The sequence below is a fragment of the Podarcis vaucheri genome (genome assembly GCF_965113315.1).
Source record: "Podarcis vaucheri genome assembly, chromosome: 1".
Taxonomy (NCBI): Eukaryota; Metazoa; Chordata; class Lepidosauria; order Squamata; family Lacertidae; genus Podarcis; species Podarcis vaucheri.
Genome location: NC_138759.1, coordinates 95755402 through 95771455, shown reverse-complemented (window position 1 = coordinate 95771455; position 16054 = coordinate 95755402). Strand labels below are relative to the sequence as shown.

General features: G+C 41.9%; 1 protein-coding gene across 1 annotated transcript in view; it reads left to right on the top strand.

Moving 5' to 3' along the window:
* HEG1 (heart development protein with EGF like domains 1) overlaps window positions 1-16054 on the top strand; it is a 60763-nt gene that overhangs the window by 30958 nt on the left and 13751 nt on the right. Inside the window, exons 7-16 of the mRNA XM_082235098.1 lie at window positions 868-1209; window positions 3303-3644; window positions 4533-4865; window positions 6481-7884; window positions 8898-9014; window positions 9121-9240; window positions 9949-10028; window positions 10742-10800; window positions 11827-11987; window positions 13901-14035. Of these exons, the coding sequence (XP_082091224.1) occupies window positions 868-1209; window positions 3303-3644; window positions 4533-4865; window positions 6481-7884; window positions 8898-9014; window positions 9121-9240; window positions 9949-10028; window positions 10742-10800; window positions 11827-11987; window positions 13901-14035 (3093 nt within the window). The remainder of the gene's footprint in view (window positions 1-867; window positions 1210-3302; window positions 3645-4532; window positions 4866-6480; window positions 7885-8897; window positions 9015-9120; window positions 9241-9948; window positions 10029-10741; window positions 10801-11826; window positions 11988-13900; window positions 14036-16054) is intronic.

The following is a 16054-nucleotide window of genomic DNA, read 5'->3' as shown; positions in this document are numbered from 1 at the left end:
CTCCCTCGGCCAATAAAGCGAGATGAGCACCGCAACCCCAGAGTCGGTCACGACTGGACCTAATGGTCAGGGGTCCCTTTACCTTTACCTTAAGTGACACAAGCAAGGCTATAGGTGTCACATACCTCTCTGCTTTTGATCTGGAACATCTCACTAGTTGTGGCCTCTGCTCTGGTTAAATTAAAATGGAAAAATCCACATTTTAGCTTTAGTAATTTAGCTTATTAGAGTTTCCACTGGTTAATTCCATTGACCTAAATGTAATATGTTGCCCAACTAAGACCATGCCAGTGATAATGAGACATAGGATAGTGACTACCTCTTATAATTGGATTGGCTAGATGAAGCCATAATGAGGTACTAGACTGGAAATTTTAAATTAGATTAGGTAAGATGAAAAGCAGGTGGCCACTATGGCACATTTTTTTTTAGAAACTATTTATTTTATATAGGGGATACATGATTTTGCCCAGCTCATGGGAAAGCTCCCAGCTCATTGTGTTTTTCTTCTCTCTTTACAGAATTTTATTATTATTATTATTATTAAAAATGAACACCATAGAATAAATCTAAATAAGCAAATTCTCCTGAAATGTAAAACATTTCCATATCATTAAAAAAAAAAAATACAGAAAGTTGTATTTGGATGAGATGACAGTGACATTAGAATGATAAACTTGAAAACTGAAAATCACGATTTTTATAATAGGCTGCTATCCTAAACACACTTACAAGATAATAAGCCCCATTGGACACATTGTGACTTACTTCTGAGTAAATGTGCATACAGTTTTACAATTAATGTATGTGCATAACTTTAGTCTGAACTTGTAGACAAAGTTCTAATTCCAGTTTGTTCTCTTCTAGATGTTAGGAGTAGCCAGCACACGCTCAACAACTTTGGTACAGAGGAAAGTGTCTCTCAGACTGAGAGTATGTTCTCTACTGCCACATTCATCAAAACTGGAGATGGGACATTAGGATCTCTAACTATCAAGAGCAAATCCACAGATGCAACAGAGCTATCAACTTTTGATCTGGAAAATGTCAGCTCTGTAGATTTAACCCAGAACGTGTCAACCTCAGCCCAAAGTGGAAAGGACAGTTTCTCATCTACCCAGATGGATTTCAGTGAGTCCTCAAAAGAGCATTTATTTACATATTCCTCCAAAACATCTGCCTATTCATCTTCTGCAATAGATCTTTCAAGTGAGTTTTCCATTTTTGTTATTGCTTCGGTTAGAAATCGGCTTGAGACGTAGCCATTCATTTGTTTCCTGTCTGTCTATGTAGTTTTCTCCATAATCTTCCCCTTATTTCTTCCTTTTTAAAGTAACAGTCAGCTTTTAACTATTGTATTATACACTTGAAATGAACGACTATAACTTTGCTCTTTGCGACACATCCACACTTTATATAACTGTCCTGTGCATACGTTATACCTTTAGAGCACAGTCAAAACACATTCTTTCTCTCAAAGAATTCTGGGCACTGTAGTTTACACCTCACAGAGTTACCATTCCCAGCAAGCCTTAACAAACTACCACTCCCAGAATTCTTTCAGAGAGGAAATGTGATCCAAATATGCTTTAGAGGTATAATGTGTACACAGCCAAAGTGTTTTGTATACATTTGTGGTCCCTGTGGCAAAATATATGAAAATGTCCATAACGCATGTATGTCTTTACACACACAAGCACATGCAACTGGAGCCCCTGCTATACATGGAACAAATATGCTTATCATGTAAAGCAGGGGTTACCAGTAGCCCCACTCTGCAAATTGGGCTGCTGAAATAGAGAGAACTTAAGGGAAAACTAGGACTGGATTTCTGTATGAAAGGAATGCAGTTCTGCACAACAAATTCCTGGGCATGTGTTCAGAAGAATTCTTACTTTGCATTCTTACCCTTGCCTCAGCCCCAGCCCACTGCACTGCTATTTCGCATGTTGTGGACTTCAAGTTCCAGGGGGGAAACATACTACAAAATAGTACATCTGAAGTCTGCTCATACCTGATTAAAAAATGTGAGGTTGCCCTTAGGTGCAGCAATTTCTGCTGCTAAAAAGATATGCCATTTTTAAACTGGGTAACAGCCTGACTCTTTGGCAATATAGGACTCAGACCCTTAGTGTTGTGCCATGTACCCTTTAGAATTTCTTCTTGTTTAATATTAGACAGGCACTGTCTCTGTCAACTTTTCAGCACCTACTGAAGATCTTCCTCTTCCAAAAAGCCTTTTAAGGAGATATCTTTCCCAGTCTACATCTGCATTGCAATTTTTAAGATGTTTTAATTGTTTTATTACTTGCATATTTGCCAGCCTAGGCTCCTTTGGGAAGAAGGCCAAGGGATTAATAGTAGTAATAATAATAATAAATAATAATTAATAATAATAATAATAATAATAGCATCAACAATAACTATTGTGGCTTTCATGCAATTGCTTCCTTGGCACATGTCCATTCTTTGTATTCCATCTTTCAAAACTCTATTATTATGATCTATGAAATTACACACAATGTAAAATTCAGCTCACCAGCATTTCTGATTGTATAGCAACAGTGTTAAGCATATCAAATAGCCACTGACTTTAAATGCCCGCTGTCCAGTTTCTGCACCATTTTTTCATTAAAAACATTCTGTGCTAGTCTGCATTCCACTTCAACCTTATGAAAATACTCCAACTCCACGGAACAATAAGAATTAGTGTGATGTAGTCATCTGATTTTCCATTTCTAGACCCAACATGTACTGGGGGCCACCCAGCCAAATACATTCTCAAGTCTCATTAAAGTCAAAATAATTTTTGCCTATATCAAAAGGATATAAGAAGTGAGCACTTAAGCCAGTTAGGCTTTCTTTGAATTGTAATCATGCTGTGTGGCATTAGTTGAAAACCTTTGAGGATCAGCTGTATTATTATGACTTTTAAGTATTCAAACTTAAAAGAATCGAAAGAAGCGGTACTTTTGACAGGAAGTACGAACACCTAAAGAAATTCAAAGAAGGGATGCATATGAAATTTGTATTTTCCTCTTTCCCAACTACAGTATTTTTCTGTGTATAAGATTATGGTTTTTGCTATTAAAAATTAGTCAAAAATTGGGGGTTGTCTCATACATGGATGGTGAATGCACAGGGGCTCAGGCTCTGACTCTGGCGTGGGCAGCCAGCTTCCCCCCAAAAATCTCAAAGTTGTTCTGTTTGATGTTTAAAATATTGATTTCTTAATTCTGGGTTCAAAAAAATAGTGGTTGTCTTATACACAGAAAAATACGGTGTATTCTGTTTCGATTTAGGTACTGGAAGCAGTCTTCAGCCAGTTAAAGTGTCTGATGTGGAAAGAAGGCTTTCTGGGGCTTCTACAGACAGCATATACCTGTCAACTACATTCATGCATGGTAGAGAGAGGACCTCACGGTCTTTACCAGATAACAGCACATCTCCTGATGGAACAGACAGTACCACTTACAATACTGAAACTTCCGAATCTTCAGATCTGACCCTGAGCTTGAATTCCGGAGGAGAAATGCATAATGTCTCACAAAGTGAAGTGCAATCCGCTGGATCTTCTACTGAGCACCTGCTTCAGCATTCCTCTGAAGTTCCAACGTCCCCATCTTCACCAAAGGATCCGTCAAGTGAGTTTTCTTTAGGAAAAAGAGAAGGAAGAATTGACTGTACTCACCATAGTTTGCATTATGTATGTCTATACGCAGGGACGCGGGTGGCGCTGTGGGTTAAACCACAGAGCCTAGGACCTGCTGATCAGAAGGTTGGCGGTTCGAATCCCTGCGATGGGGTGAGCTCCCGTTGCTCGGTCCCTGCTTCTGCCAACCTAGCAGTTCGAAAGCACGTCAAAGTGCAAGTAGATAAATAGGTACCGCTCCGGCGGGAAGGTAAACGGCGTTTCCGTGTGCTGCTCTGGTTCACCAGAAGTGGCTTAGTCATGCTGGCCACATGACCCGGAAGCTGTCTGCGGACAAACACTGGCTCCCTCGGCCTATAGAGCGAGATGAGCGCTGCAACCTCAGAGTCGGTCACAACTGGACCTAATGGTCGGTGTCCTTTTACCTTTACTATGTCTATACGTGCTGTAAACACCTAGAATTATAAAGAGCTTTATTTTCATGTATATATTATGTATACATAGGTAGATGTGTGTGTGTGTATCTTTATGCATACACACTTACAAATTATCAAGTCTCTCATGATAAGCATTTCTGTTATGAACTATATAATTTGTTCAGAGCATGACATTTGAGTTTGGGGTTTTTTGCAGCAAAAGGGGATCTGGAGTACAGTATGAACCAATGAAATGTCACTGTTTACAGTATTCCACTGGCAGATATGTAGGCATCACCTTAAACCACATGCCTTCAAAATGGGGCAGGATGTAATTCACTTTATCGAAGTCTAGTAACTACACATTATGAATAATGTGACATTATAAATAATACAGGTTCTGATAGCAAAGTTATATGCTGTAAGTGCAATTTTAAAATTTCATTTTCAAATTCCTCTTTCAGTTCTTGGAAGTAGTCATCATTCAATGAGTGACGCAAGCATTTCACACTCTTACACTGAAAGCACTTACCATTCAGCAACTTTCAGCAAAGGAGACACACAAACTCTACAATCCATAGTTAACAATACGTTTGCTGAAGCAACTGAAAGAACTTTTTCATATATAGAAGAGTCCAACAGCTCAGAACTAAATCCTTCCTCGTCAGAAGCATACTCTAGAAGGACAGACTTCTCAGTAAAAGGTTTTGATACTTCTGGGTCTTCAACTGAGTCTTTCCAAAACTTCAGCTCATCCAGGATACCAACTTACTCTTCCTTCCAAAGTGAACCTTCAGGTTGGTTTTTATTTTGTACCCTGCTTTACCTGCCAGCACTTTTCAATACACAATTATCACCCTAATTGCATATTCTTCAAGTGCATGTAAGCTTTACACGACAAGGCAACAAGTTTCATTGAACTATTAGTTCTTGTTGGTGAAACTGAATGAAGATGAATCTGTAAAAGGTATTGCTTTTGTGTATGTCTTTTTATTCTTGGGACCAACAATTACTGGATGTCCACAGTGATCCACAAGTAACACTAAGCCAAGCTTAGTGCAAACAAACAAGTGTGCAGGTTCCCAGTCCAACTGCTGCTGCGAACAAAGCCATGGTTTGATTTCTCGATATGTCCAAACCTGGGAACATGGTTATACAGTGGTACCTCGGGTTAAGTACTTAATTCGTTCCGGAGGTCTGTACTTAACCTGAAACTGTTCTTAACCTGAAGCACCACTTTAGCTAATGGGATCTCCTGCTGCTGCCGTGCCGCCGGAGCACGATTTCTGTTCTCATCCTGAAGCAAAGTTCTTAACCTGAAGCACTATTTCTGGGTTAGCGGAGTCTGTAACCTGAAGCGTATGTAACCCGAGGTACCACTGTATCTCACTCTGCTCAAGCCATGAGCTGAAACCAAGGTTTGTTCTGAAAGTGGGCCTGCCAGGGTGACCTCAGAGAACAGACAGATTTGTGAGTTCATCAGGTCCCCAGCTGGGAGCATTCTGGACTAGAAGAGCTGAAAGAATTCTCTGGAATTTATTTCCCAGAAAAGCTTGCCAATCTTAGAGCCATAGCTCAAGCATTGTAAAACATTTCTCCAAATCTTAAGGAGGTTAGGATGAAGTAATTGTTGATATTAGTTAGGAGATTTAAGGAAAAAAAGTTTGGATTTAATACTGTGAATTGTACTTAAGGAATTTCTTTTGAGTTATTGATTATTGTCATAAGCTATCCTTGGCACTTTTTAAAAAGTATGTAAGAGAAAAGCGAAATGAAGCAATAAATGTAAGAGGTTAGGGTTAGTTTTGGACTGAAATCCTGTGGACACTTCCTTGAGTGTAACCCCCAGTGGGGTTTACCTCTGAATAAGCATGTATAGCATTGCAGTCTTAACACCTAATCCTATATATGTCCAGTCATAAGTAAATCCCGTTTGGTTTAATGATATTTACTCACCATCTCTTATCGGCTGGCAACATAAAATGACGTATTTACAACTCATTTTATGCAGAAGCTCAGTCCAATATTGTCAGTTACTTCAATAGTCACTTTTTCTCAGTAAGAACAAGAAGATATTGGCAAGAAGAGTATATAGCCTATTGCTGTCTTAGTTAATTGTTGTTAATATTCCTTCCTACCATGATTATTGTCTAGGATTTTTTCTCTCTGTGTACAGTTGTAACGTAAGCCATCAGACCTCCCATGCCCATGAATTCATATAAAATGATAACAGAAGTTACCAATAATTGCCACCTTGAGGCTTTTTTTAAAAAAACGACACTTTTATGGATATTTTTTGTTTTAATTTTATTACATATGGAATCTGAAACTATTACTGCTATTGGGGCCCCCAATCTGTATCAGTAGAAATTTCATGCTAAGAATTAATAATAATTTTTGCTTGTATTTTAGACACTGGAACAGACTACCAGCCAATGAGTAGCACTGACACTGGAAAAATAATCTCTGTTTCTCATACTGACAGCACGTACATTTCAGCCACTTTCACAAGGGGCGGAGAAAGGACGTTACTGTCTATTCCAAAAAGCAGCACATCAGCTGACTCATCAGAAAGTTCCACTTTTTATGCAGAAATTTCCAGCCCTTCAGAGTCAGCACGGTCCTCATTTTCTGTGACCCAGATCAGAGGAAGCAACATGTCCTCCGGCAACATGGGTTTCTCCACACCGTCAACAGAACCGTTGTCTGTACACGCCCTGAAAACACCAGCCTACTCTTCCACAGTCAGTGAGCTGCATGCAACTCAGTTATATTCGAAATCCGAACTGACACCTGCTGGCGGCTTATCATTCACACCTTCCTCTTCAGTGTCACTGAAACAGGATTCACTTCCACCCACTCAGCTGCCAACTCTGTTTTCGACCTCAGAATCCCCTCTTCCATTGTCTTCCTCTGCTTTCCCAACCCTGCTTTCACCTTCCCCTCAAACACTTTTGCCAACTTTTTCACGCAGGCAGTCGCCAACAGCACTGCCCACGCTGCCCCCATCCTCATCTTTATTGCCTCCTCTTTCCTCAACACCGTCGTTGCTGCAGCCTAGTGAGCCTTTGGAAGGCAGTGTTTCTATGGCTGCATCTGAAGGGACAACTGGAACAGACCCACCCACAGCTGGAAGCTCCAACAGGCCATTCAGCAACCAGACTGGGACATACCCACTGAAGGACAGCACTGATCTGGGGACAACAGGATCTTCTCTTATTCTGACCCAAACTACTGAACAGCTCACAGACCACTTGTCACCTATGACAGTATCCCTAGATGAAACCAAGGGCTCGGAGGGGCAAAATGTTTCCCTCCCAGGGACCAGGGTTGGAAAAATGCCTCCTGTTCCGACTACGTCTCCCACGTACAGGGCCCAGAGTACCACAGTTTCAGAGACAGCCAAAGTAACAACTGCTTCGTTGCCATATACAACCACTCTGGAGGATGCCTTCAGCTTGGTGGGGGTAACCACAGGAAAGAACCTTGTAAATATAGCACACACAACGTTAGGATTACCTACGTTGGCATCAAGCGTGGATTATGTGGTCACTACAAAGCCTCAGAAAGTACGTCCTCCCCTTCCCACCAAGACGCCATTTTATGCCACTGGAACTCCCACAAAAGGGATGGAAACGAGCACTACCACTGCTTCTAAAACCACTGATTCCAAAGCCACTACTGCCCACCCTCCCAAAATGTTTCCTTCCAGCAAAACCACTGCAGGGACCGTTTCTGCTTCACCGGTTCCCACCAAAGCCACTACATTTGCACGGGTAGGAAGTCCAAGGACATTTCCAGCTTCCCGTGGAAAAGGTAAGCCTTCTCTGAGAAATGATGGAAATGGGTATAACATGAAAAATGGATTTAATGGTGCTGTATCATTGCACTTTTGGATGGGAATTCATTTGGTAGATTATCTTTTTTTTAAAAAAAAGTGCTTATGCATTTCTACAAAAAACAGAAACCATCTACTCCAGAGCTCAGAATCAAAAATTATTTGGAGATTGGGGGGGGTAAGTTTTTTAAAAACACACACACATAAAGCATCTAAAGGGGATGAAACTGAAAGGGGACACAGTAACACCTGTCTCAAAACAACCCAGCAATGTCCACACAATGTTGAATGTTTGTTGAGGTGGGGGAAGGATCATCTAGAATAATAAAATGGAATTTTCTCTAGAACCCTGGAGCTCTCTACAATGCAACCTCTTGTTGCATGTCCCAGTTGTACAATAGTGTAACTTTGTGTCTGTGGCATAATTTATGTACTATAGTTATTTTATAATGCATTTACTCCTTTAGTTAATAGAGTGTGCCAGTGTTTGCTGGCCATATTCTCCAGCTTTTAAGCAAGGCGAGGACCTATGGTTGAAGTCCTTTCCGCTGTGCCTGCCTGTTGCACAAAATTATGTTTGCGATGTAGGCTGAATAGCGCTTTGTCTCCAAGGTGTAAGGCTACATTGTGAAGCGCATCATTTCTTTTTGGCTTGAAGGTGCCCATCGCTGGTAATGCTCCAGAGGTACCCCACCTTCAGAATGCCAGAAGTGAGACTCAGATCAGCAGGATGAGTGGAAGCTAGTTCTCCATGTGTTTTGGGAAACCAGCAGTAGCCATTTATTGCATGGTTTTGGAGAGTGATCACCCCAGCAGCATATAGTCTATTCAGCTTGACTTGTTGGTTCTGGGTACTAGAAGAGAAAGCTTTTGTGTGCATGTGGGTGAAAGGTGCAGTGCACTACCTTGCTTGTTGAATGTGGGGGTTCGGAGGTGAATTTGGTCACATCTGTTGATCCTGACTTAATTCTTCAAATGCTTTATTTCACAGCTAATGTGTGCACCGCAGAGACTTGCCTTAATAATGGGAAATGCATTGTGGATAACTTGATGGACAAATTCCAGTGCCAGTGTTCACCTGGTTGGCAGGGAGAGGACTGCAGTACAGGTAATGGAGGAATAATGGCAGCCCTTTACATCAGTGCTTTACAGCAATGAAAAGTGGATTGGTGGACTTCCATTCCAAAAGCTGTGGCTTTTTCCTTCTGTTTCAGATGTAGATGAGTGTCTGTCTAATCCATGCCCGGCCTTGGCCACATGTACTAACACACAAGGTTCGTTCCATTGCACGTGTTCCCTGGGCTACCAGATGGAGAAAGGAAAGTGCAATTTAGGTAAGAGAACTGAAAGGACCGGGGGTGGGGGCAAACTTCTTAATAAAACATAAAGCCACATTTAGCTTAATTTGTTATTATTATTTTAAAAGGTTTTACTAGCACCGGCTGCTTCTTATTACCAGAAATACATTTAACCTCACTTTGCTGGTTTGCAGGAACTGGTTCTCATTGAGATCAATGAAACTGAAGCCAGTCATGTTTAACTTGTGTTATCAATTTCAATTAAACCTAAGTTCAACTAACTTATCCAATCCATGATTTTATACTTCAAGACTTTAAAGGAGTAGAGAAGATGTGCCTTACGTTGTTGGATTCAACCATGCATCAGCCACAGCTAGCATGGCCAATAGTCAGGGAATATGAGAGTTGCAGTCCAACAATGGCTGGAGGACCATGAGTAGCCACTGCCAGTCATTGTAGACAATACTGAGCTAGATGGGCCAATCTCCTGACTTGTTATAAGGCAGCTTCCTGTGTTCTAACATTAATGTATGATTGGCAGTTAACAATGTTCTGCTGTGTAATGTCTAGTTTGGGCCTTAGAAACAAAGCTTCCATTTAAATCTATTTCACTGTTGTGGAGAAAAGTTAGGTTTCCTTGGCATTCAATGTGTGTGTGTGTGTGTGTGTGTGTGCGTGAAAGAGAGAGAGAGAGAGAGAGATCTAACCCTTAAAGTAGCTAACAAGCTATCCTCTTGCCTTCAGTTCGAACCTTTGTTGGCCAGTTTAACACAACTGGAGGGCAGTACTCAGAGTTTCAAGTTGAAGAAGCTATTATGAACATGGTAAGTGTCAAAAGTTGCTTTTTAAGCATAGTATTTAACTGACAGTGGCAGCTTGTGAGGAGGCAGTTTGCTGGAAGAAATAAGAGGGCTTCTTCTCCTTGCCCAGCTCTTTTACAGAAGGCTCTCTTATCAGGGGCATGGCTGGAACCTTTGTCTGCCCTACAGCGCAGTAGAGTTTGTCTTTTAAACTTGTGAATGATCTTAGAAAGTTCTCCAGCACACCCTAAAGTTGTCCACGGTGGACAACTTTGCCCATCATGCTGCTTCTTGCCTTTTTCCTCTCGTGACCCATGAGCTTGCATTCAGAAACTTCACAGTTAGAAGCTTCTCTGCTCCTCAAATGTGTAAGCAGAGCCAGCTCCAGATTTATGTGGGCCCCTTGCAACAGCACACATGCACCCAACACACACACACACACACACACACACACACACACACACACACACACCATGCCTATGCCTCTCCTTTGCAATAGGTGGCCCAAGTTCCTCTCTCATGTCCCCATGTGCTGCTATTTGTGGGTGACCAGGATCTCCTTACACACTGGGGGGGGGCGGAATGGTGGTGAGGGGCCACACCAAGCGAGCAGCAGCAGCCCAGCTACCTGGTGCAGCTGGGTTAGGAGGCATGGCATGATGGCGAAGCTCGTTGCTCCTGGCTCAATTTGCAAAACAAACAAACAAACCAATACAATGTTCAATTTTTTTTTCCAGCTGAACAATTCTCTTTCAACATTGCCAGGCTATTACACATCCACTGTTAAAGCATCCAGGTAAGGATCATGAAACAGTAAAACCATCACTTTTGGTGGCTGGGCTTTGATTTGAACTCTTGCCCCAGAGCTTAATAATAATAATAATAATAATAATAATAATAATAATAATTATACCCCACCCATCCAGCTGGATTTCTCCAGCCACTCCAAGAAGCTTCCAGCACATATAAAAACCATTTTATACTGTGATATGTAGTCCACAGTCCCTCCCACCCCCCACCCATGGTACTGTGCCATTAATAATTGGGAAGAAGAGAGACTGCAATAACACATATTCTTTCCCTGGTTCTCCCCACCTCCTTCAGTCGGTTAACTCTTTACCTCAATTGAAGATTGAAGCCTTCTGGTACAGGCTGCGGTCTTCATCTACCCTGTAAAATGCCACAAACATCGATGCTGCTATAGAAATAATAAATGATAACTACAAGAGGGAATTTGGGCAGGAGCAATTTATCATGTTGAGTAATAAAAGATGCTGCTCCTGAAATTTTCTCATGTACACAACTGTAAAGGAGCAGAAGCTCTTTTCCCCTTTCCCCTTGATCAACCTGTGGCTTCTTTATATTGCATGGAATTGGTGCAATTTGGCAAAACAAACCCATAACCCTTCCCTGAAGCATGTTACATGTTGCTTCCAGCCATCACGCTAAGTCACAGGAATGCACCTGCTCTGAAGATTCTTAATGGAATCAAGCATGCCAGATTTTCTAGCACAACCAGCATTGGCTTTATAGTCAGGGCCTTGGCATGGTCCTAGTCTTCCCCCAGGCACCTGCAAAAGTGGTAGAAGCTCTGCCTGGAGAAGGGTCAGGTAGGCGCTTTGAATCTAGCAGCCTCTGAAGTGCACTGTCTCTCTGTCTTTTTGATATAAAGTACCACAGGCAAACACATACTGCCAAGCCAAGACTAGGAAAATGTGTTCATGCTGTGTGTATGATATTTGTACCATTCTCAAATAAGTGTTGTGGTTCTACAACTGCAGGATGATGATGCAGACTTTGCATTTTCTCACTCTTTCCACAGGCAGTTGGGTATCATGCAAGTGTCTGTCCTGAGCACCTTTTCTTTGGTCTCCAACGTCACCCTTTTTGAGGTTGCTAGCACCGTGCGAAGCCACATTCGAGCCTGCAAGGCTCCCACACAGACTTGCCAGTTCATCTCTAAACTTACACTGCTCCACAGAGGTAAAAAGACATGGTTAAACACTGTTCGTTGGGGTTGGTTTTTTCTTTTTCTTTTTCTTTTTTAAAGAAAGTTTTCAAAAGAACATTCTGTCTTTTCTTTCTTTTTTTAAAAAAAGCTTGCTTTCTTCAAAGCTCTCTTTGAAAAGCTTTGTTTCACTGAAACAGAAAGCCTCTTGAAAGCCTCTATAGGATAAAATAAAGATTTCATTCTCACATGTGTGAGAAGCTTGCCTCTCTACAAAAACATTCTTGTAAGTAAAATATGGGACACACCGTGGGATTATGGTCTTTGTGTACAGGCTTTTCATGTCAGAGGTGCGGCATTGAATCCTGACCACATGGTGCGAACCTGTCAAAATTATGGGGCAACACTTCTCAGAGCCACAGGATGAGAGATGACAGTACAGGTTTTTAAAATAAAACAGTAGTACTACTAATAATATAGATCTTTAAATTGATTAGCTTACCAACAGTTAGATTTTTCAAGGATGCTAATCCTTAGTGGAAAAGAAGGGAAATGAATTTTTTTAAAAAACCTGATCATAGACAGAACTGGCAAGGGAAATGGTATTTCAGTGTCCAACCCACTAAGGATGCACAGAGGAAACACAAAATAACACAAAACCACAAAGTTAAATTACCAATACAAGAAAATGGGCTCTACCATAACCAGCAATCTTTTCATCAATGAGAGCTGGACAAGCATACAGTAGTACCTCGGTTTAAGAACAGTCCGGTTTAAGAACAATTTGGTTTACAAACTCTACAAAACCGGAAATAGTGTCTTCATTTGAGAACTTTACCTTGGTCTAAGAACAGAATCTGAATGGTGGAAGGGCACCAGTGGCAGGAGGCCTCATTAGGGAAAGCGTGCCTCGGTTTAAGAACGGATTCGGTTTAAGAACGGACTTCTGGAACGGATTAAGTTCGTAAACCAAGGTACCACTGTATTGAGAAGACATCTGTGGCAATGGCTTGCCTCTTCAAAAGGGTATGGGAGAGTGTGATGCTAATGACCAATACCAAGATAAAGGTCTACCAGGCTTCCATGCTGAACACGCTGCCTTATGGAGGTGAATCATGGCCATTTTACACCTGTCAAGAGTGACGCTTCAATGCCTTCCATATGCCTTTATTAGGAAGATTTTAGGCATCACAGGGCAGGGCAGAGTCTCAGTCAAAGTTGTGCTCTCCCAAGCCTACATTCCCAGCAGCTTTGCACTTTTGTCTCAGTGACATCTACGCTGGCATGGGCATGAGTGATGTCTACGCTGGCATAAAATCATGCACAAATAACACAAAACACAGATCTAAAAATTACAACAGTAGTTAGTAGTATACAGTGGTACCTCGGGTTACATAAGCTTCAGTTACATACTCTTCAGGTTACAGACTCCACTAACCCAGAAATATTACCTCGGGTTAAGAACTTTGCTTCAGGATGAGAACAGAAATTGTGCTCCGGCGGCGTGGTGGCAGCAGGAGGCGCCATTAGCTAAAGTGGTGGTGCAGGTTAAGAACAGTTTCAGGTTAAATACGGACTTCTGGAACGAATTAAGTTCTTAACCTGAGGTACCACTGTACACAGCTATAACCAACACACTGGAAATGCTTGGATTAGCAAGATCAGCTGGTTAGGTTTTTTGTCATTAAGAGATGAGCAACAGCTGTACAGCCTGGTACCTTAGCAATGGTGGCATTTCAAAAGGGACCAAGGGTCCAGCAAGTGGTAGGAAACCTGTGGATGGTGTAAACTGTTGTCTGGCAACATTTTGAGGGCCACATGTTTTCCCCATCCCTCGCTCACAAAATATCTAATTCCAGTCCTGATATCTGTAGAGAAAGAATCCAGTGAAGGTGCACTTTCCCTCCGCCTAGTTAATGACCTTCCCAATGTTCTTTTTTTGCAATAGTTGGCGGTCTGTGTAAACACAAAGATCCGGAATGCGACAAAGAAACTTCTGTGTGTGTGGACTTGGACGGCATTGCAGTTTGCAAGTGCCAGGCTGGATACTTCAAATACAACAAACTGGATCATTCCTGCAGAGGTATTATGCATTGTACAGCTGGATCGCTGGGGTTCATCTTTAATCTTTTGGTTCCAGTTCAAAGGATATTCCGCAGATCAGTGTGATTTCTTGTATTTCTATGCGTGCTAAGCCCTATGAATAAGTATTAAAAGCTTAGGTTTCCTTCTCCCAGTGCTCGTTTTTCTACAGTAGAAATTGGGGATACGGTCTCTTGCTTGCTCTCAGTGCAGCAATAATATTATCCTTTTACACAGCATGCTGTGTAAGCCAGAAAGATCCAGTGAAAAGAATAAAAAGGGGGCAAGCCAGGGAGGGGTCTGATATGCCTGTGGCGAAAGTTCAGTTTTTAGAGATGACATAGTGCAGTTATTTCTGTCTCTGTTTTGTCTGATCTCCAAGGGAAGTAAAAAAAAGATAATTGCTTTTTATTCACAGGCTGTTTTGGTGGATCCTTCACAATGTTCCAATTGAGCTGATCCAAAGTGTGAATTGCTTTTTCATCCTGAAAAGCAGATAACACATTTAGAAACATGATCCAGTCGCATTTAATTACCCTATTGGATAGCTTTTAGATTGAATCCAGTTCAGTCCAAAATAAAATACTATCCCCACTGCTTGTTTAGGAACTCCATGCTAACTAAGCCATGTGGATGTAGCCTAGATCCTGTCTAGATTTCAGAAATATGACCTCACTTTTTCTGTTAATGGAAGTAGCCGCGGTGACCTTCCATTAGTCTACACCTCAGACAATTAAACATGGAAAGACAGAAGAACTTCGGAAATCTGACATCTGTGCTCACTGTGAGATAACCCTCATTTTTTTTCTGTAGTTCTCTGCAGGCATTCAGTTTGAATTTGCAGAGGCTCAAACATGAACACGGATCCTGATTTCCGTCCCCTTGGCTCCCTGCACACTCTGGGGGGCGCCCCTGACCAATACACCTTCAGCATTAGCCTGAAAGTGTTGCTTTGTTCACATGGACCATTTCCAACATTGGAATAGGAAACTTCGTCAGTCTGCTTTCATCTATATAATAAGTAAAATTATAAAACAAATCATCATAAAGACAAAAATTAAAAACCTATTGTAGAATCTCACATTCACTTGTGATTTATCAAATCAGTGGAGGCCAAAAGCAAGACAGCACCTTATTATTCCTCTTCCTATGCTCCAAGGCCCCTCAATCCCAAAATAAATTTTACTTTAAAAGATACAGATGCCCCACAATTTCTGGAGAGTATGGTCCCTGGCACTTGGGATGTTGTGCTTCTTTTTCTATTCCCTAACCAGCTCCTTTCACTTATATCTTTATTCTCTTTATTCCCCCCATAACCTCCAGCTCCTTTTTCTTCTCTGCATGGCCGTCCAGCATTCTTCTACCCCCATCCAACGCCTTTCTCTCTTTGCTCCACAATCATCCAGCTTCTATCTGTGTTCCACCCCCCCTCCATTCCCAAGATCATCAAGGCTTCTTCCTCCACCCATCCTCTGAGAGGAATCCTTTCTCACCTTTCTATGGACACAGGAGTGAATCAACCAATTCACTCAGTCATTTGCTGGCTGCAGCCACAAACTGGATAACATGCAGTTCCACTTGCTCCAGACTACAGCCTCTGAACCTCTCTTGACCAGAGCAGGCCAGAGTTAAGTGCAGCAACACCAAGTTTGGTTTAACTTAAATTCTGCAGCACTCTAGATTGGTTGGGAACTCCTACACAAGCGCCCCATTAAGCAACAGCTGTGTCCTTGACCAGTTCTGGGGATACCTACATTAGTAATCCCAGCAAAACTGGGAGATATGGTTGAATTATGGTCCAGGATGCCCTCTTTGTTGGCAATTTTCAGGAGTTCATGGCACCTGGGGAGGAGCCAGAGCTAGATTTCTGAAGTCCAGCCAGGGCAAGCGAGTGAATGAGGAGTGTATGTGACTCTTATGCAGGGTCAGGGAACAGCAGAGAGAGAAAGTGGCTTTGGCTGGCTGGCTGGCTGGCTGGCTGGCTGGCTGGCTGGCTGGCTGGCTGGCTGGTGAAGAACAA